This window comes from Mesoplodon densirostris, chromosome 13 (genome assembly GCF_025265405.1).
Source record: "Mesoplodon densirostris isolate mMesDen1 chromosome 13, mMesDen1 primary haplotype, whole genome shotgun sequence".
In the NCBI taxonomy this organism is placed as follows: Eukaryota; Metazoa; Chordata; class Mammalia; order Artiodactyla; family Ziphiidae; genus Mesoplodon; species Mesoplodon densirostris.
Genome location: NC_082673.1, coordinates 27,901,810 through 27,924,434, shown reverse-complemented (window position 1 = coordinate 27,924,434; position 22,625 = coordinate 27,901,810). Strand labels below are relative to the sequence as shown.

Genomic DNA, 22,625 nt, shown 5'->3' with positions numbered 1-22,625 from the left:
ATTGGAACAATAAGTATAAAATTTTAAAGTGAAAAACTAGAAACAACTCTGGGATCCAACAATGGGAAAAAGTTTGAAAAATGGTCAAATTACATATTATAGAATACTGTGTATTCGTTTGAAAGCATTTATATTTAATAATATTTTGAATTCTCACTATGTGCTTTAGGTAAAATAAAGTTATAAGGGTATATGTGAAGTGTGACCCCCACATGTGTGTAAATACAAGATAATTGGTTACAGGTAATCTTTATTTTAATTTATATCTTCTGTATTTAAAATTTTTCTCTGATGAGGGTTGTTATAACTACGAAGTGTAGACTATTAAAATATTTGTTCAGTAAAAAAATGCAATTGTCTTGGAGTCCTTAAGCTGTGTCACTTCTATGTTTACATTTGTAAACACCTGGAAAATATTTCACTTTCCAAAGCTGGAAAGACACATTTGTAGAGAGTTTAATGCATTTCCACCCACCCACTTGATAAAAGCAAGAGAAAAACACATTATATTAAAGCAATGTAATATTTCTTTCTTAGAATTAAGCTGATTAACCACTGTATGTTTATAGCGTGGTGGTGTTTTTTATAATTTAAAAATAATGACTTTACCTGCTATTCGAACAAGGACTCCCCAGCCATAATATGCATATAATCCTTGTAAGAACGCTTCAGCAATCTGTGAGGCATCTGAAACTTCAGAATCGAAAGCTTTCTCAAACCTGGCTAGGTTCTCTTTTCTTCCTCTCACCAATAACACGATTCCAGTTAGAGATATGAAGCAGAGTACTGTCATTTTCACAACCGTACTGACAGTCTGAAACCAAGTCATCTCCTTCACTCCTCGATCATTCAGAATTCCCAAGCACCATAAAATGGCCAATGCTAAACATTTCTTTGGCATCTCAGGAACAAAACATCCAGGATAGAAAGGCTGCATTATATACCCTGCTAGTAAAAAGCCACGTGCAGTGGTTCCTGCTAGGGTACTAAATAGACTGATCCAGAGAGAGAAGAAAGCAATAAAGGGTCCAAGAGATCTCTTGAGGAAATAATACTGTGCTCCACTTCTAGGGAATGTGGTCCCCAGCTCTGCGTGATTAAGGGCAGCCATCATAGACACTATGGCGCAAGCAGCCCAAATAATTAGCGAGACGCCCGCATTGAGTGAAGAGTATGTTAACACCCCTTTAGGAGCAACAGATCTTCCTGCACCCATTATGATACGGAAAAAAAAAATCTTTCCATGGAAATACCTTATCACCCGTTGAAACTGAGTACTTTCTCCCATCTTCGTTTTCTTAAGTCTGAAACTTAAATTTAAAAGCTAACATAAATTCACAGTTTTTACCCTGTGCATACTTGTGAAAGGCTTCAGCCAATCTTCTTATAGCTAAGTGCTTTACTTTCCTCTTCCTCTCTTACTCAAATAGATTTTCTCACAGCCCTTAACATAATAAAAAAATTAACTTGTGAGTAAATTGAACTAAACTGTCTGAGATAATATTAGAGTTATGTTTTACGCGTTAAGCATTTAAAAAGTTATGCACAATTAAAGATTTTAGACACAGCTAATTGGGAATGAGATGAAAAATTCCAAGTCAGGTTTCTTCTATGGATATGTAATCTCATTAATTTTGATCCTTAAACAAGTAATTTTTAAAGTTTGTACCATAAGGAAGTTAAAGAATGACAAAAAATCCAAGGTTTGAATCACATGTTTGCCACTTGTTAGCAGATCTTGGTTTGAATCACACACACATCTGCCACTTACTAGCACATCTATGTCACTCAATGACTTTCGATTTTGTTATTTTGAAAAATGGGACTGATAATCCTTTTTTCTTTAATAGAATTAAATAAGGTAATTTATTGATGAAGCAAATACTAATACAAAACTCCTGGTAGTATACCTGACATACCTTAGGGATTCATAAATGTTAGTTTCATAATTTGGTTATTTTAATTTTCACTATCTGCATTATATACAGAGTGCTTCAGCTTCTCTAAGGTCCTTTAAAAACATTTTGTAATTAGTTGCAAATTAGACTCAGTTTTTGACAAACAGGTCAGTTAGTACATATATGTAGGGTTTTACATTTCCCTGGTTAATTATCTAGTAGGGGCATGATTCATCTTTTCAGAATTCTTTATTTTTTTCTATATTTTCAGCTACTTATTGACTTAGGGCACACTCTTTTGAGCATCTGCTTTTTGCCTGGTACAGTGTGAATCAGTGCATGTGCAGGAATGACTAAGACAAGGTCTGCATATTGTTCACCATTTTACCCTGGCATCTGGTCCAGCTTGGGGCAACACAGTATGTCTCAGTAAATCTGTTGAATTAATGATCTTTATCCTCCAGGAACTCCTGTTTAGAGAAGAAGACGTATATAAACCAAGACTTTTTATATACTGGTTATGAGCTTCAACATGGCAATACTAATAATAGCTAATATTTACATGGCACCTACTATGTGCTGGGAACTGTGTTTAACACTTATATTAACTCTTTATTTTTATTTATTTTTATTTATTTATTTATTTTTTTTTGCTGTACGCGGGCCTCTCACTGCTGTGGCCTCTCCCGTTGCGGAGCACAGGCTCCGGACACACAGGCTCCGCGGCCATGGCTCGCGGGCCCAGCCGCTCCGCGGCATGTGGGATCTTCCGGGATCGGGGCACGAACCCGTGTCCCCTGCATCGGCAGGCGGACTCTCAACCACTGCGCCACCATGGAAGCCCTATATTAACTCTTTAAATCAAATCAACCACCTGTGATACAGTACCAATAGATGAGGAAATTAAGAAAGAAGAAATTAATTTGTCAAGTTCACCCAGCTATTCACTTAAATTAACTAATTTTAATGTATTTTACATATATGTTTTTATATATATTTATGATTTTACTTACAAATAAATAAATCCATAATCCACAAGAAACCAAGAAACAACAATATAGACCATAAGAATTGGCTTGTTTTTTTCTTGGTGACTTTTTCATGGGTCTTGTGTTTATCCAATCTCAGCGATGCCTCCCCTTGTGCAGGGACAGGATTAGGACTGATGGAGTACTCAAGTCTGACTCACAGCCATGAGTGTGGCATTAGCTTCACTCTCCTCTCTCTCACAAGTGGCACAATAACAATGGCCTGTGAGCACAGGTTATTGCAACTCAATAAACAGACTTTAATTCAAGTCTTGGCTGTGAGAACAGTATTCTGAAGATCTCTAGACATATTACTACAGAGCAAAACTCTTTGGGAATAGTCTGTACTTCTTTTTCTAGTGTAAAAACTGACACATAGACCAATGGAAAAGAATTGAGAGCTCAGAAATAAATGCATGCATGTACAGCCAGCTAGCATTTGACAAAGAAGCCAAGAATACTCAATGGGGAAAGGACAGTCTCTTCAATAAATGGTGCTGGGAAAAATAGGATATTCACATGCAAAATTAGACCCCTATCTTACACCACTCACAAAAATTAACTTGAAAAGGGATCAAAGACTTAAACATAAGACCTGATATTGTAAAACTAAAAGAAAACAGAAAATAACTCTTTGAATTGGTCTTACCAATGATTTTTTGGCTCTCAAACCAAAAGGGCAAGGAACAAAAGCAAAAATAAACAAGTGATTGTCAGTCTGTGTAATCCTCAATTTTCTTATGGAATGTATGACTGTTTTATTTGAAAGTATGTTGTTTCAAAGAGCAAATTACAGAGCAGCATATATATTATGTAGATAGGAAGATAGATGGATAGATATAGATAGATATAATGACTGAGCATGCATTAAAAGTCTGCAAAGCTACAATCCAAATTATAAAAGTACCTAACTTGAGAGAACTTATAAAAAATAAATAGAAGAAACTTGAGGACACTGTGCTAAGTTAAATAAGCCCAGTCACAAAAATTAATAATACTGTATGATGTCAGGAACCCAGGGTAGCCAACTTCATAGAGACAGAAGGTAGAATGGTGGTTCCCTGGGGCTGAGGGAGGGAGGAATGGGGAGTTAGTTGCTCTTTCATGGGTTTGCAGTTTCAGTTTTTCAAGGTGAAACAAGTTTTGGAGATTGTATGCCCCAAAATGTAAATGTATTTAACACTACTGAACAGTACACTTGACTATGGCTAAGACGGTAAATTTTATGTTATGTATGGTTTACCATGAAATGTATCAATTAAAACAAGAATAAGTGGAAGAGAAATAAATATTCTTCACATGTTAAAAAAAAATAAACAAGTGGGACTACATCATACTAAAAACTTTCTGCACAGCAAGAGAAACACCTAGCAAAATGAGAAGGCAATTTATGGAATGGGAGAAAATATTTGCAAACCATCTATCTAATAAGGGTTAATATCCAAAATATATAAGGAACTCATACAACTCAATAGCAAAAAATCAAAGAATCCAATTGAAAATGGGCAGACAACTTGAATAAACATTTTCCCAGTGAAGTCATACAAATGGCTAACAAGTATATGAAAAGATGGTGATTGCTTTTTTGTAGCCATTTACTTGTAACTCACCCTTTGTCTGGATACTTTTAACTCCTAAAGTAGTAATTTGTAATCGGTGTTTATGCTTGACTGTGCTTCTGAATAACTTATACAAAGTCTCTGATTGCATTAGGTGAATGTTAGATATAAAATAAAAACAAAATAAAACAATAAACTAGATTTTGGAAATATTTGACATATAGGAGTCAAAAGATCTTTGTTCAGGCTGACTGCGTAACCTTAGAAATTTCTTTTGTTTTCTTGGAATTATTTTCTGTCATTTATAAATTAATGGAATAGGACTGTATCTATACCTCTCCAACTGAAATACCCATTGCTCAAATAACTGTATGCCAGGGAATAGGTGAAGCAATGGGATAAATATTATTCATCTCCGTGAGGTGTCAATTTCACTCAAAGTACTTTTTTTGGGGAAAACTTTTGAAGCATTTATTTAAACATTCAAAATTTATTTTGAAGCATTTATTTTAAACATGCAAATATTATGGAATAGAATATAAAATTAACATGCTTTTTTAAGATAAAAAACTAATCTTAAAAGATGTAGTTACCCCACTGAGATGGGATGCACACACTACCCCTGCCATCCAAGATTTGGTTCAGATATCAAAACTAATGATGACATACATGCACTAAGAAGATATGGAAGGTTTCATTATTCTCATAATGAGACTCTCATGAGGAGGCAGGGTAGGATCCCAAGCAGGTCCAAAAATGTTTTGAAAGGGCAGACAGGAGCTACTAGCTTGGTGTTCTATGGTGGTGAGGAAGTACGGCTGAGGTGAGAGTTCCCATTTGAATGGGATGGCGCTCGTGTGATTTTAAGTTCCTATTGGTGCCAATGGAGGAAACAGCAGGCTTTCTTATCAGCTTGTCCAGATGTAGGGCAGAAAAGGAAAGGGGAGTAGTGGGACTTAAAAGCTGTCAACAGTCAAACATCAAAATGGAATCAGACTTTTTATTAATATGGATTTTTTACATTATTAGAGTGCTTCTTTGAGCTATAGCTCCAGAACCCTGCCTCCAAGTTTTGGTATATTAAACCAATGCCTTCTCTGCCATTCTACAAATATTTGTGAAGTGCTTAAAATGTACACTGTTTTAGGTGCTCTGTACATATCAGTATACAAAATAGACAAAGATTCTAGACACAGTAGAACTTCAATTCTTTTGGCATTGTTTAAAATCCATGGCTTGAGATTGGGGAAGATGGTCAGGAAATTTTCTTTTTCTTTTGCAGTGCGCAGGCCTCTCACTGTTGTGACCTCTCCCGTTGCTGAGCACAGACTCCGGAAGTGCAGGCTCAGTGTCCATGGCTCACGGGCCTAGCCGCTCCGCAGCAAGTGGTATCCTCCCGGACTGGGGCACGAACCCGTGTCCCCTGCATTGGCAGGCGGACTCTCAACCACTGCGCCGCCAGGGAAGCCCGGTCAGGAAATTTTTATCCTCATTTGGGATCAGTTCATGCAGAAAAAATGCACACTGTTCTAACAGAGTGCCTATGTCTGTGGCTTTTGTGCCAGTACCTATATCCCATCTGTGAGAAAGAGGATGGCACAGTTGATGACACAAAAGTAAATTCTGTTAATGTTATTTCATAGTCAGATGAGGAATACATACTGAACTTTTGGAAGGCATGTGTTTTGAGGCCCTTATTCTTGGTCTGGTCTGTCGATATATTTCCTTCCTAAAGCATGGGATGGTAGAAATAGAACAAATTTTAGAGTTACACAGACCCTATCCTTCTCCTTTTTCTAAATCATTTTGTTTTCATAATAAAAGTTGCATGTGAAAGCATCTATGGCTGGAGATGGGGGTGGGAGTGAAATGTGGACCCTTTTTCTATTTTCTCTGAATTGTTGGTACCAAAACCAGATATGGTAATTAAAAAATAGAGAATAGAGGAGTCTGGACAAGGATATGTGTGGGTCTCTTAGGAGAGCCAGGAAGCATACTATCCAGTTTATTAGGATCTGGATGATATACATTCTGGTCTCAGGGCTTGGAAGATTTGGGGGCAAAAGGGAAGCAGTGAGCTTGGGCTGAAGGTTCCTATGTGCCCTTATCCTGTCAGGGAATAGATTTGTACAGGAAATCTATGTAAATCATTGCTGCTAGCAGGAGACAGAGGATGGTGATCTTGAGCTATTTGAACAGTTCAATAGAGCAGAAAGAGACTCTGGACTATAAATTAACACCCAGACGAAGGAGCTCAGGAAGGTAATTAAAATATTACCTCAAGAGCTCTGGTTTCTAGTGTGGCATCTAAAGAGCACAGAAGTCTTCGGTTTGTCCTAACAATAGCTCTTTACAACAGAACAAACTGAAAAATTAACAACTCTTTTTAGATCTCTCAGAGAAGTGAGGTCACCGGGAAAACTGTTGAGCCCAAAATATGAGAGACGGGAAGATACAGAGAATCACAAATTACATGAGCAGAAATTCACCAGCAGAAACCTCTGCAAGGACCAGTATTAGGGTAGGAAAACCTAAAATGTAGTCGACAAATTGCTATAAGTTTCATGTGGACAAGTTTGAGAGAGAAAATTCAGGGAGTCCAGTCATAGGAGGGCCATCGCATTTTTGTGAGTTTTACTTTCAAGAACTTTACTAGGTCCCCACAATGAGTATCAAAGAAAAATCCCCTTATGCTTCCAGCAGGGGGAGGGGAAAAGTAACCAGTAAAAAATATGCCAAAGCTTTCTGTTCTTCTTCTTTTAATTGACATGTAATTGAAACACAACATTATATCAGTTTCAGGTGTATGGCAATTTTGTTGTGAAATGATCACCACAGTAAGTCTAGTTCACATCCATCACCACACATAGTTACCAATATTTTTCTTGTGATGAGAACTTTTGAGATCTATTCTCTTAGCAACGTTCAAATATACAATACATTGTTGTTAACTACAGTCTGTCCCCATGACTTACTTATAGGTGGAAGTTTGTACCTTTTGACCACCTTCATCTATTTCACTCAGCTCCCACCAATCTATTCTCTGGCAACCGCCAATTTGATCTCTGTATTTATGAGTTTGTTTATTCAGTTTTAGATTCCACATATAAGTGACACCATATGGTATTTGTCTTTCTCTGTCTGACATTTCACTTAGCATTATGTCCTCAAGGTCCATCCATGTCATGGCAAATGGGAATATTTCATGCTTTTTTATGGCTGAATGATATCTTAATATATAAATTAATTCTCCATATATGTGTGGGTTTACTTCTGAACTCTCTATTCTGTTCCATTGATCTATATGTCTGTTTTTATGCCAATATGATACTGCACAGGAAGCATGATGACTCCAGCTTTGTTTTTCTTTCTCAAGATTGCTTTGGCTATTCAGGGTCTTTTGTGGTTCCATGCAAATTTTAGGAGTTTGTTCTATTTCTGTGAAATGCCATTGGAATTTTGATAGGGATTGCATTGAATCTGTAGATTGTTTTGGGTAGAATGGACATTTTAACAATATTAATTTTTCCAAGCCATGAACATGGAATATATTTCCATTTACTTGTGCCTTCTTCAATTTTCTTCATCAGTGTCTCCAGAAGGCTATCACTGAGAGTATTCACAAGTCTGCTCCAAACCCCTTTCTTCCTGTAACTAAGCACAATTCCAGTTAAGGAAATAAAGTGAATGACTGTTATTCTAATATACACTGAAACCATGTCCTGAAACCTCAAAAAATCAAAATTTCTCAAGACTGCAAAATCATCAAACAAAATCCTTTCTTAGGAGGTCTACTTTAGAATACTAGGGATAGAAAGGCTGGGTTATAAACTCTGCTGGCAGTAAAGTTCTTCAGGCATCTCATGCTGCTGAGACAGTAGGTGGATCAGAAGATAGAGAACAAAGTACTGTGCTCCACTTCCAGGAAAGCTATTCTTGTCTCTACATGACTAAGAGCACATGGCATAGACACCACTGAACACACAGCCCCAACAGCAGGGATGATTCTCTTGCTGAATGAGGAGTATTTCAGTACCTCTTTGGGAGACAGGAAAGTCCCCACACCTATTTTTCTGAAAGCCTTTCTTCCTGGGAAAAAAACCCATTGCTTTTGGGAGCTTGGTGTTTTCCTTTTTGCAATTTTAACAGTTTTCAAAAAGTCATTAGTCATGATAATTTTTCCTCTTTGACTCTCAAAAGATTTAACATAACTATCTGAAGAGAAATAAGTGGTTTTTTAACCATTTTGTGTTATAAAATTTTATTTTTTTAATTAACATGCCTTTTAGATAATGTAACATATAAAAAACAGGAGATCTCTGCTCTGGGCCTTTTTTAAAAAAATTAATTATTGATGTGATCTTGTATAAATAACTTGTCCACTTGGGGATTTTGTTTCCTCAACTGTAAAATGTGGGAATTAGACAGCTGTAAGTCCCTCTGGGCTTTAACAAGCACTCATCTTACAGAATATAATTTTACTCAGGTTTTTCTGTTTTTCAGAAATACTGTGATTATCGTGTTTTAAAAATTGTAGGTCATGTTAATCAGTGAGCACAAGAAATACAACTGAGTTAAAAATGGACCATGCTGGGCTTCCCTGGTGGCGCAGTGGTTGAGAGTCCGCCTGCCGATGCAGGGGACACGGGTTCGTGCCCCGATCCCGGAAGATCCCACATGCCGCGGAGCGGCTGGGCCCGCGAGCCATGGCCGCGGAGCCTGTGTGTCCGGAGCCTGTGCTCCGCAACGGGAGAGGCCACAGCAGTGAGAGGCCCGCGTACAGCAAAAAAAAAAAAAAAAATGGACCATGCTGGTATTTAATGTTTAACATTAAACACATATTGGATTTATACTTTACCAACATTATGCTTAGCAGACTTTACCCTTACATTGGAAGAACTTTTTATATTTTAAAAGAAAATACCATAAAAATCAGATTTCAGGTCACATAATGACATATTTTTGTTTTCTTTCATATTTCAGAGAGAGGTTTGATGGTGAGGATGCAGTACTGTGCTAGAGATTTTAAAACTCTGCACAGTAGAATGTCAATTAGTAAAACCAGAAGAAATAATGAAGTTAAAAAATCATTTTGCTGCAATCATCATAATTGATTCATACAAGAATGCTCAATGCCTGTTAAAATTTGAGTGAAAATTTGATAAAATATTTAAATAGTTTTTCCTAGAAATTATCTACTAATATCAAAGGAAAAAATAGTAGCCACATTGGAGAAAATGGAAGAATTCCATCTTAGCCAAGTTTTCAAAGCTAACCTAACCAGTAATGGAACAATGGGCAACTAGTTGTTATTCCTGCCAAAATGCATGAACTGAATTTAACCACAAAGAAACTTCAGAGAAATTCAAATTAAGGGACAATAAAAAAATACTAATGTCATGAAATGCTCAATAAAATATTAGCAAACTGAATTCAGCAATATATTTAGATCATACACCATGATCAAGAGGGATTTATACCAGGGATGCAAAGATGTTTCAGTATCTGCAAAGCAATCAATGTGATACACCGTGTTAACAAAACAAAGGATAAAAATCACATGACCAACTCAACAGATGCAAAAAAAATCAACATCCATTCATGATTAAAACTCTTATCAAAGTTGGTATAGGCAGGGTTTCCCTGGTGGCGCAGTGGTTGAGAGTCCACCTGCCGATGCAGGGCACACGGGTTCGTGCCCCAGTCCAGGAGGATCCCGTATGCCACGGAGCGGCTGGGCCCGTGGGCCATGGCTGCTGAGCCTGCACGTCTGGAGCCTGTGCTCCGCAATGGGAGAAGCCACAACAGTGAGAGGCCCACATACCGCAAAAAAAAAAAAAAAAAAAAAAAAAAGTTGGTATAGGCAGAACATATTTTTTTGTACCTGTATTCATCAGAGATATTTACCTGCAATTTTCTTTTCTTTGTAGTGTCTTTGTCTGGTTTTAGTATCAGGGTAATGTGGCCTTGTATAATGAATTTGGGAGTGTTCCCTCCTCTTCAATTCTTTGAGAATAGTTTGGGAAAGATTGGCATTAAATCTTCCTCATACATTTGGTAGAATTCCCCTGTGAAGCCTTCCAGTCTTGGAATTTGTTTGCTGTGAGTTTTTTGATTACTAATTCAATTTCATAATTAGTGATTGGTCTGTTCAGATTGTTTTCTTCCTGATTCAGTCTTAGAGGATAGTACGTTTCTAGAAATTTATCCATTTCTTCTAGGTCACCTAATTTGTTGACATATAGCTATAAGTAGTATTCTCTTATGATTTTTAGTATCTCTGTGATATTGGTTTTAATTTCTCTTCTTCATTTCTTACTTTGTTTATTTTGGTCTTCTCTCTTTTTTATTAATGAGCCTGGTTAAAGGCTTATCAATTTTTAAAACTTTTTTTTTAGTTGGTCTTTGTGATTGATCTCTTCTATTCTTTTTTAGTCTCTATTTTATTTCCTCCTTGGTTTTTATTACTTCCTTCCTTCTTCTGACTTTGGGCTCTGTTTGGACTTTTTCTAATTCTGTTAGATGGTATGTTAGGCTGTTTATTTGAGATTTTTCTTGTTTCTTGAAGTAGGCTTGTATCTCTAAAATCTTCCCTCCTAGAACTTCTTTTGCTGTGTCCCCTAGACTTTGGAAAGTTTTGTTTCATTTGTCTCAAAGTATTTTCTGATTTCCACTTTGATTTCTTAATTAACTAATTGCTTTTTTAGCAGCATGTTGTTTAGTCTCCATGTGCTTGTGTTTTTCCATTTTTCTTCCTGTAAATGATTTCTAGTTTCACATCATTGTGGTCAGAAAAAAATGCTCGGGGCTTCCCTGGTGGCGCAGTGGTTGAGAGTCCGCCTGCCGATGCAGGGGACGTGGGTTTGTGCCCCGGTCCAGGAAGATCCCACATGCCGTGGAGCGGCTGGGCCCGTGAGCCATGGCCGCTGAGCCTGCACGTCCAGAGCCTGTGCTCTGCAACGGGAGAGGCCACAACAGGGAGAGGCCTGCGTACTGAAAAAAAAAAAATGCTTGGTATAATTTCTAGCCTCTTAAACTTGATGACACTAGTGCTGTGGTCTATGCTGGAGAATGTTCCATCACATGAAAAGAATGTGTGTTCTATTTTTTTGGATGGAATGTACTGTAATTATCTATTAAGTTCAACTGGTTTAATATTTCACTTAAGAGTACTGTTTCCTTATTGATTTTCTGCCTGGATGATTTCCCTGTTGATGTAAATGGGGTGTTAAAGTCCCCTACTATTATTATATTATTGTCAATTTCTTTCTTTCCTTTTTTTTGAAGTTCAAAAACAAATTCTAGTTTATTTATTTTTTCTTTTCCATTATGGTTTATCACAGGTTACTGATTATAGTTCCCTGTACTACACGGTAGAAGCTTGTTGTTTATCCATTCTAAATGTAATGGTTTGCATCTACAAACCCCAAACTCCCAGTCTATGCTTCTCTCTGCCCCCCTCCCCCTTGGCAACCACAAGTCTGTTCTCTATGCCTATGAGTCTGTTTCTCTTTTGTAGATAGGTTCATTTTTTCCATATTTTACATTCCACTATGAGTAATATCATGTGGTATTTGTCTTTCTTTTTCTGACTTAATTCACTTAGTGTTATAGTCTCTAGTTGCATCCACGTTGCTGCAAATGGCATTATTTCATTTTTTTTAATGGCTGAGTAGTATGCCATTGTATATATGTACCACATCTTCTTTATCCATTCATCTGTCAATGGATTGTTTGTTGCTTGTTTAGGTTGTTTCCAAGTTTTGGCTATTGTGAATAGTGCTTCTATGAACATAGGGGTGCATGTATCTTTTTGAGTTATAGTTTTGCCTGGGTACATTTGCAGGAATGAAATTGTAGGGTCATATGGTAATTCTATTTTAGTTTTCTGAGGAACCTCTATACTGTTTTCCATGATGGCCATACCAACTTACATTCCCACCAACATGTAGGAATGTTCCCTTTTCCTCACACACTATCCAGCATTTGTTATTTGTAGACTTTTTAATGATGGCCATTGTAAACTGGTGTGAGGTGGTACCACATAGTAGTTTTGATTTGTATTTCTCTAATAATTAGTGACTTGAGCACCTTTTAATGTGCCTACTGGCCATCTGTATTTCTTCTTTGGAGAAATATCTATTAAGGTCATGTGCCCATTTTTGGATTGGATTGTTTGTTTTTTTTGTTTTGAGCTGTAGAGCTATTTGTATATTTTGGAGATTAAGCCTTTGTCTGTTGCATCATTTGAAAATATTTTCTCCCATTTCATAGGTTGTCTTTTCAATTTTTTTAAGGTATTTAATTGTTATTATTATTTTTATTTTGGTAAATTGTACATACCACAAAGCTTACCATTTCAATCACTTTAAGTGTACAGTTCTGTGGTATTAAATATATTAATATTGTTGTTATACAACTATTACCATGATTCACCTCTAAACATTTTTCTTCTTCCCAAACTGAAATTCTGTACCTCTTAAACATGAACACTCCACTTACCCTGTCCTCAATTTATTTATTTATTTATTTTTTAATTAAAAAAATTTTTAAATTGAGGTATAGTTGTTTTACAATGTTGTGTTAGTTCCTACTGTACAGCAAAGTGGAGTTCCCTGTGTTATATAGCAGGTTCTAATTAGTTATCTATTTTATACTTATTAGTGTATATATGTCAATTCCAATCTCCCATTTCATCCCACCTCCCCTTCCCCATTTTGGTGTCCACACGTTTGTTCTCTATATCTGTGTCTTTATTTCTGCCTTGCAAACCAGTTAACCTGTAATATTTTTCTAGATTCCACATATATGCATTGATATATATTTGTTTTTCTCTTTCTGACTTACTTCACTCTGTATGACAGTCTCTAGGTCCATCCTGGTCTCTAAAAATAACCCAATTTCATTCCTTTTTATGGCTGAGCCATATTCCATTATATGTATGTACAACATCTTCTTTATCCATTCATCTGTCAATGGATACTTAGGTTGCTTCTGTGACCTGGCTATTGTAAATAGTGCTGCTATGAACATTGGTGTGCATGTGTCTTTTTAAATTATGGTTTTCTCTGAGTATATGTCCAGGAGTGGGATTTCTGGGTTATACTGTAATTTTATTTTTAGTTTTTTGAAGAACCTCCTTACTGTTCTCCATAGTGAACGTATCAATTTATGTTCCCACCAAAAGTGCAAGAGGGCTCCCTTTTCTCCACACCCTCTCCAGCATTTATTGTTTGTAGATTTTTTGATGATGGACATTCTAACCAGTGTGAGGTGATACCTCATTGTAGTTTTGATTTGCATTTCTCTAATAATTAGTGGTGTTGAGCAGCTTTTCATGTGCCTCTTGGCCATCTGTATATCTTCTTTGGAGAAATATCTATTTAAGTCTTCTGCCCATTTTTTTATTGGGTTTTTGTTTTTTGATATTGAGCTGCATGAGCTGTTTATATATTTTGGAGATTAAGCTTTTATCTATTGCTTAGTTTGCAAATATTTCTCCCATTCTGAGGGTCATCTTTTCATCTTGCTTATTGTTTCTTTGTTCTGCAAAAGCTTTGAAGTTTCATTAGGTCCCATTTGTTTATTTTTGTCTTTATTTCCATTACTCTAGGAGGTGGGTCAAAAAAGATCTTGCTGTGATTTATGTCAAAGAGTGTTCTTCCTATGTTTTCCTTTAAGAGTATTACAGTGTCCTGCTTTACATTTAGGTCTTTAGTCCATTTTGAGCTTATTTTTGTGTATGGTGTTAGGAAGTGTTCTGATTTCATTCTTTTACATGTAGCTGTCCAGGTTGCCCAGCACCATTTATTGAAGAGACTGTTTTTTCTCCACTCTATATCCTTGCCTCCTTTGTCATAGTTTAGTTGACTATAGGTGTGTGCGTCTATCTCTGGGTTTTCTATCCTGTTCCATTGATCTATATTTCTGATATTGTGCTAGTACAATATTGTCTTGATTACTGTAGCTTTATAGTATAGTCTGAAGTCAGGGAGTCTGATTCCTCCAGCTCCATTTTTTGTTTTTTTTCAAGATTGCTTTGGCAATTTGGGCTCTTTTGTCTCTCTATAAAAATTTTAAGATTTTTGTTCTATTTCTGTGAAAAATGCCATTGGTAACTTGATAGGGATGGCACTAAATCTGTAGATTGCTTTGGGTAGTATAGTCATTTTGACAAGATTGATTCTTCCAATCCAAGAACATGGTATATCTCTCCATCTGTTTATGTCATCATTGATTTCTTTCATCAGTGTCTTATAGTTTTCTGAGTACAGGTCTTTTCTCTTCTTATGTAGGTTTATTCCTAGGTATTTTATGCTTTTGGTTGCAGAAGTGAATGGCATTGTTTCCTTAATTTCTCTTTCTGATCTTTTATTGTTAGTGTATAGGAATGCAAGAGATTTCTGTGCATAAATTTTGTATCCTGCAACATTGCCAAATTCATTGATTAGTTCTAGTAGTTTTCTGCTGGCATCTTTAGGATCTTCTACATAAAGTATCATGTCATCTGTAAACATGACAATTTTACTTCTTCTTTTCCAATTTGTATTCTTTTTTTTTGTTGTCGTTTTTTGCGGTACAAGGGTCTCTCACTGTTGTGGCCTCTCCTGTTGCGGAGCACAGGCTCTGGACGTGCAGGCTCAGCGGCCATGGCTCATGGGCCCTGTAGCTCTGCAGCATGTGGGATCTTCCTGTACTGGGGCACGAACCCGTGGCCCCTGCATCGGCAGGTGGACTCTCAACCACTGCACTACCAGGGAAGCCCAATTTGTATTCTTTTTTTTCTTTTTCTTCTCTGATTGCCATGGCTAGGACTTCCAAATCTATGTTGAATAGTAGTGGCAAGAGTGGACATCCTTGTCATGTTCCTGATCTTGAGGAAATTCTTTTAGTTTTTCACAATAGAAAATGATGTTTGCTGTGGGTTTGTCATATATGGCCTTTGTTATGTTGAGGTAGTTTCCTCTAGGCCCATTTCTGGAAAATTTTTATCATGAATGGGTGTTGAATTTTGTCAAAATCTTTTTCTGCATCTATTGAAATGATCATATGGTTTTTATTCTTCAATTTGTGAATATGGTGTATCACATTTATTGATTTGCATATATTGAAGAATCCTTGCATCCCTGGAATAAATCCCACTTCATTATGTTGTAGGATTCTTTTAATGTTTTGTTGGATTCTGTTTGCTAGTACTTTGTTGAGAAGTTTTGCATCTATATGCATCAGTGATATTGGTCTGTAATTTCCTTTTTTCGTTATCTTTGTCTGGTTTTGGAATAGGGAGGTGATGGCCTCCTAGAGTGAGTTTGGAAGAGTTTCTTCCTCTGCAATTTTTGGAAGAGTTTGAGAAGTATAGGTGTTAGCTCTTCTCCAAATGTTTGATAGAATTCACCTGTGAAGCCATCTGGTCCTGGACTTCTGTTTGTTGGAAAATATAAAAGCACAGTTTCAATTTCAGTACTTTTGATTGGTCTGTTCATATTTTCTATTTCTTCCTGGTTCAGTCTTGGAAGGTTTTACCTTTCTAAGAATTTATCAATTTCATCCAGGTTGTCCATTTTATTCACATGTAGTTGCTCATAGTACTCTCTTATGATCCTTTGTATTTCTATGGTGTCAGTTGTAACTTCTCCTTTTTCATTTCTAATTTTACCGATTTGAGTCCTCTACCTCTTTTCTTGATGAGTCTGGCTAGAGGTTTGCTTATTTTGTTTATCTTCTCAAAGAACCAGCTTTTAGTTTTATTGATCTTTGCTATCATTTTCTTTTTTTCTACTTCATTTATTTCTGCTCTGATTTTTATGGTTTCTTTCCTTCTACCAATTTGGGTGTTTTTTTCTTTTCTGTTTTTCTTTCTTTAGTGTCTTTAGGTGTAAAGTTAGATTGTTTATTTGAGATTTTTCTTGTTTCTTGAGGTAGGATTGTATTGCTTAAATTTCCCTCTTAGAACTGCTTTTGCTGCATCCCACAGGTTTTGGGTCATTGTGTTTTTGTTGCTGTTTGTCTCTAGGTATTTTTTGATTTCCTCTTTGATTTCTTCAGTGATCTCTTGGTTAATTAGTAGCATACTGTTTACCTTCCATGTGTTCGTGTGTGTTTTTTTACAGTTTTTTTCATGTAATTGATTTCTAATCTCATAGTGTTGTGGTTAGGAAAGATGCTGATATGATTTCAATTTTCCTAAATTTACTGAGGCTTCATTGCTGATCCAAGATATGATCTCTGCTGGAGAATGTTCTGTGACCACTTGAGAAGAAAGTGTACTCCGCTGTTTTGGATTCAATGTCCTATAAATATCAATTAAATCTGTCTAGCTTATTGTGTCATTTAAAGCTTGTATTTCCTTATTAATTTTCTGTCAGGATGATCTGTCCATTGGTGCAAGTGGAGTGTTAAGGTCCCCCACTATTATTGTGTTACTATCGATTTCCTCTTTTATAGCTGTTAACATTTGCATTATGTATTGAGGTGCTCCTATTTTGGGTTCATATATATTTATAATTGTTATATTTTGTTCTTGGACCAATCCCTTGCCCATTATGTAGTGTCCTGCCTTGTCTCTTGTAACATTCTTTATTTTAAAGTGTGTTTTATCTTATATGAGTATTGATACTCCAGCTTTCTTTTGATTTCCATTTTGCACAGACTAGCTTTTTCCATCTTTTCACTTTCAGTCTGTATGTCAGTTTGAAGTGGGTCTCTTGTAGACAGCATATGTACAGGTCTTGTTTCTGTATCCATTTAGCCAATCTGTGTCTTTTGGTTGGAGCATCTATTCCATTCTCATTTAAGGCAATTATTGATATGTATGTTTCTATTACCACTTTGTTAATTGTTTTCAATTTGTTTTTGTAGGTCCTTTTTTTTTTCTTTTGTTTCCTACGTAGAGAAGTTCCTTAAGCATTTGTTGTAGGGCTGATTTGGTGGTGCTGTATTATCTTCCTTTTGCTTCTCTGTAAAGCTTTTGATTCCTCTGTCAAATCTGAATGAGGTCCTTGCTGGGTAGAGTAATCTTGGTTGTAGTTTTTTTTTTTCCTTTCATCATTTAACATATACCCTGACACTCCCTTCTGGCTTGCACAGTTTCTGATGAAAATTCAGCTGATAACCTTATGGGGATTCCCTTGTATATTATATGTTGCTTTTCTCTTGCTGCTTTTAATATTTTTTCTTTGTATTAAGTTTTTGATAGTTTGATTAATATTTGTGTCAGCATGCTTCTCCTTGGGTTTATCCTGTATGGGACTCTCTGCACTTCCTGGACTTGACTGACTGTGTTCCTTTCCCATGTTAGGGAAGTTTTCAACTATAATCTCTTCAAATATTCTCAGACACTTTCTTTTTCTCTTCTTCTGGGACCCTTATAATTCAAATGTTTGTGTGTTTAATGCCATCCCAGAGGTCCCTGAAACTGTCCTCAATTCTTTTCATTCTTTTTCCTTTATTCTGCTCTGTGGCAATTACTTCTGTGGAGTTACTACTCGACCATTCTATCTTCCAGCTCACTTATCTGTCTTTCTACCTCAGTTATTCTGCTATTGATTCCTTCTAGGGTATTTTTAATTTCAGTTATTTTGTTATTCATCACTGTTTGCTCTTTGTTTCTTCTAAGTCTTTGTTAAATGTTTCTTGTATTTTCTCCATTCTATTTCTGAGATTTTGGATTATCTTTACTATCATTTTTCTGAATTCTTTTTCAGGCAGACTGCCTATTTCCTCTTCATTTATTTGGTCTTGTCGGTTTTCATCTTGTTCCTTCATCTGCAACATATTTCTCTGTCTTCTCATTTTGTTTAACTTACAAACAAAATGTGTTTGTAAACTTACAAACAAAATGTTTTGGGGGTCTCCTTTCCACAAGCTGCAGGGTCATAGTTCCTCTTATTTCTGGTGTCTGCCTCCAGTGGTTGAGGTTGGTCCACTGGCTTTTTGTAGGCTTCCTGGTGGGGGAGCCTAAACGGACAAAATTACAAAAGAAACATACACACATACACTCACTAAAAGAAAAGAAAAGAAAAAAAAGAAGAAAAAGAAAAAAAAGAGAAAACTAAAAAGAAGAGGGCAACCAAACCAACAAAGAAACCCAAAAATGAAATTAAACACTAAAAACTAAACTAAGAAAAATTAAATCAAAAAACAAATCAAATGCAGAAAGCAAACTTAAAAAAGGCAAAGCATAAAAGAAACACACAAAAACGATAAAAAATGTAAATAGAAAAGAAAGATGAAAACAAAAGGAAAAAATACAAAACACAAAGAAGTGAAGAAATAATAGAAAAAAATATATAAAATGTATTTAAAAATAAGGCAAGGGCTTCCCTGGTGGTGCAGTGTTTGAGAGTCTGCCTGCCGATGCAGGGGACATGGGTTTGTACCCTGATCCGGGAAGATCCCACATACCATGGAGCGACTGTGCCCATGAGTCATGGCTGCTGAGCCTGCACGTCCAGAGCCTGTGCTCCACAGTGGGAGAGGCCACAGCAGTGAGAGGCATGTGTACCACACACACAAAAAAATAATAAATAATAATAATAATAAAGTAAAAACAAAGCAAAACAAAGAAAAAAACAAAAACAAGGATATAACAATATAATGAAAAATTACAGTAGAAATAGAAAAAAATGTAAATGAAATAAAAATATATTAAAAATAGATACATGAAAAAACAAAAGAAAAGAAAAAGTAAATGAAAAATTAAAATTAAAATAATAATAAAACAAGAATAACAGAACAAAAGAAAAAAATAAAAAAATTAGTAATAATATTTTCCTGGGACATTAGCTGTCAGTGTGTTTGTCCCAACAGTGATCCACAGCTAATCCCTGCCTACCCAGGAAGTCCTCCAATACTTGTTGCTAGATCTCTGGACTTGCTGTGGGCACTGTGGGGCCTGCTCAGGCTCTGATCTGGCTTTACCCCTATGTGTACTCCTGCAAAGTCCACAGATGCCCCCAAAGTCCACAGCCTCAATTGTGGGAACAATCATTATCTATTTAGATATTCCATAGATTCAGGGTTTACCCAGTGGATTTCAAGTTTTAATCCACTTCTCCTGCAGCTGCATGGGGATATTGCCATTTGTTTTCTTTGGTTGCACAGCTCCTGGGTTTTAGCTTTGGTTTTGGCCCTGCTTCTGTGGGCCACCCTCAGGTGTTTGTTCCCCACCCCTCCAGGCAAGAGGGGGCTAAAAAATCGGCTGATTAGGGCTCACTCACTCAGGCCAGAGAGAGGGAGGGATATGTTAGTTACACTTGGGTTGTGCAGGGAGTACCTGTGATGGCAGAGGCCAGCCTGAAGTTGAAGGAGCCTGAGGTGCAATGTGCATTACCTTTGAGAAGTTGGTTCTGGATCACAGGACCCTCAGCAGAGGCAGGCTGCACAAGCTCCCGGGAAGGTGTGGGTACTGACCTGCACTTGCACACAAGACCCTTGGTGGCAGTGGCAGCAGCCTCTGGCGTCTGAGATAACAGCTCATTCTCACGCTCACATAGATGGTTCCCTGGCATCGGTGAGCCCATGGAGTAGGAAGTTCCTATGGTAGGCTGCCCCTCTCTTCTTTAACCCTGCAACAAAAGGCTCCCGCCTCTCTGGGATGCCCAGGATTTTTCCTGGACTCCCTCCTGGCTAGCTTTGGCATACTAGCTCCCTCCAGGCTGTCCTTATGGAACCAACCCCAGCCATCTCCCTGGGGTCTGACTTCTGAAGCCTGAGCTTCAGCGCTCAGCACCCACCTTCCCCAGCAGGCGAGCAGACAAGTTTCTCAGGCTAGTGAGTGTTGTTCAGCACTGGTCCTTCATGCCAGAATCTCTCCATTGTGTCCTCTGCACCCCCTGTTGCTGCCCTCTCCTTGAAGACTCTGAAACTGCCCCCACATCCCCACCAGTGAGTGGGCTTCCTAATGTGTGAAAACTTTTCCACTTTCACAGCTCCCTCTGAGAGGGGCAGGTCTGTCCCAATTCCTTTGTCTCTTTCTTTTTCTCTTTTCTTTTACCCTACTCAGTTACCTGGCAATTGTCTTGCGTTTAGGGAAGTCTGAGGTCTCTTGCCAGCTTTCCAGAGGTGTTCTGTAAGAGTTGTTCCACATATAGATGTATTCTTGATGTATTTGGGGGGAGAAAGGTGATATCCACATCTTGCTCCTCTGCCATCTTGAAGGTCTCTTGTCTTCTATTTTTTTTAATGATTTCCTTTGCTGTGTAAAAGCTCTTAAGTTTGATTAGGTCCCATTTGTTTATCTTTGTTTTTATTTCTATTGTCTTGGGAGACTGAAGAAAACAGTGCTACAATTTATGTCAGAGAATGTTTTGCCTAAGCCGTTTTGAGTTTATTTTTGTGCATAGTGTGAGGGTGTGTTGTAACTTCACTAATTTATTAGTAGAAGGAAAGAAATCATAAAGATCAGAGCAGAAATAATTGAAACAGAAAATGATAGCAAAGATCAATAAACCTAAAAGTTTGTTCATTGAGAAGGTAAACAATATTCATATACCTCTAGCTAGACTCATCAAGAAAAAAAAAGGAGAGGACTCAAAGCAGTAAAATTAGAAATGAAAAAGGAGAAGTTACAACTGACACCATAAAAATACAAAGGATCATAAGAGAGTACTACAAGCAACCATAGGCCAATAAAATGGGCAACCAGGATGAAATGGACAAATTATTAGAAAACTACAACCCTCCAAGACTGAACCAAGAAGAAATAGAAAATATGAACAGATCAATCACAAGTAATGAAATTGAAACTGTGATTTAAAATCTTCCAACAAACAAAAGTCCAGGACCAGATGGCTTCACAGGTGAATTCTATCAAAGATTTAGAGAAGAGCTAACAACTATATTTCTCAAACTCTTCCAAAAAATTGCAGACGAAGGAACACTCCCAAACTCATTATAGGAGGTTACCATCACCCTGATACCAAATCAGGCAAAGATATGACAGAAGAAGAAAACTACAGGCCATTATCACTGATGGACATAGATGTAAAAATCCTCAACAGAATACTAGCACACATTAAAAGGATGATACACCATGATCAAGTGGGATTTATCCCAGGGATGCAAGGATTCTTCAATATATTCAAATCAATCAATGTGATACACCATATAAGTGCAGAAAGAATTTATGACAAAATTCAACACCATTTATGATAAAAATTCTCCAGAAAGTGGGCATAGAGGCAATCTATCTCAACATAAAAAAGGTCATGTATGACAAACCCACAAGAAACATTATTCTCAATGGTGAAAAATTGAAAGTATTTCCTCTAAGATCAGGAAAAGAACAAGGAGGTCCAGTATCACCACTATTATTTAACATAGTTTTGGACATCCTAGCCATGTCAATCAGAGAAGAAAAAAAAAGTAAAATAATCCAATTTGGAAAAGACGAAGTAAATCTGTCACTGTTTGCAGATGACATGATACTATATATAGAAAATCCTAAAGATGCCAGCAGAAAAGTACTAGAGCTAATCAGTTAATTTGGTAATGTTGCAGGATACAAAATTAATGCCTGGAAATCTCTTGCATTCCTATATGCTAACAATGAAATGTCAGAAAGAAAAATTAAGGAAACAGTCCCACTTACCATTGCAAGCAAAAGAATAAAATACTTAGGAATAAAGCTACCTAAGCAGGCAAAAGACCTGTACCCAGAAAACTATAAAACACTGATGAAAGAAATCAAAGATGACATAATCAGATGGAGAGGTATACCATGTTCTTGGACTGGAAAGAATCAATACTGTAAAAATGACTCTACTACCCAAAGCAATCTACACATTCAATGTCATTCCTATCAAGTTTCCAGTGGCACTTTTCACAGAACTAGAAAAAATTTTTTGCAATTTGTATGGAAACACAAAAGACCCCGAATAGCCAAAGCAATCTTGAGAAAGAAAAACGGAGCTGAAGGGACCAGGCTACCTGACTTCAGACTATACTAGAAAGCTACAGTAATTAAGACCACATGGTATTGGCACAAAAACAGAAATGTAGATCAATGCAAAAGGATAGAAATCCCAGAGATAAACCCACACACGTATGGTCACCTTATCTTTGATAAAGGAGGCAAGAATATACAATGGAGAAAAGGCAGTCTCTTCAATAAGCGGTGCTGGGAAAACTGGACAGCTACA

The 22,625-nt window shown here is 36.9% G+C and overlaps 1 protein-coding gene across 1 annotated transcript; it reads right to left on the bottom strand.

Moving 5' to 3' along the window:
* Nucleotides 1-583: 583 nt before the first annotated feature.
* Nucleotides 584-1,216, bottom strand: LOC132500598 (solute carrier family 7 member 13-like). Its single transcript, XM_060115715.1, has one exon. The coding sequence runs from the start codon at nt 1,214-1,216 to the stop codon at nt 584-586; it is 633 nt and encodes a 210-aa protein (XP_059971698.1).
* Nucleotides 1,217-22,625: the final 21,409 nt, after the last annotated feature.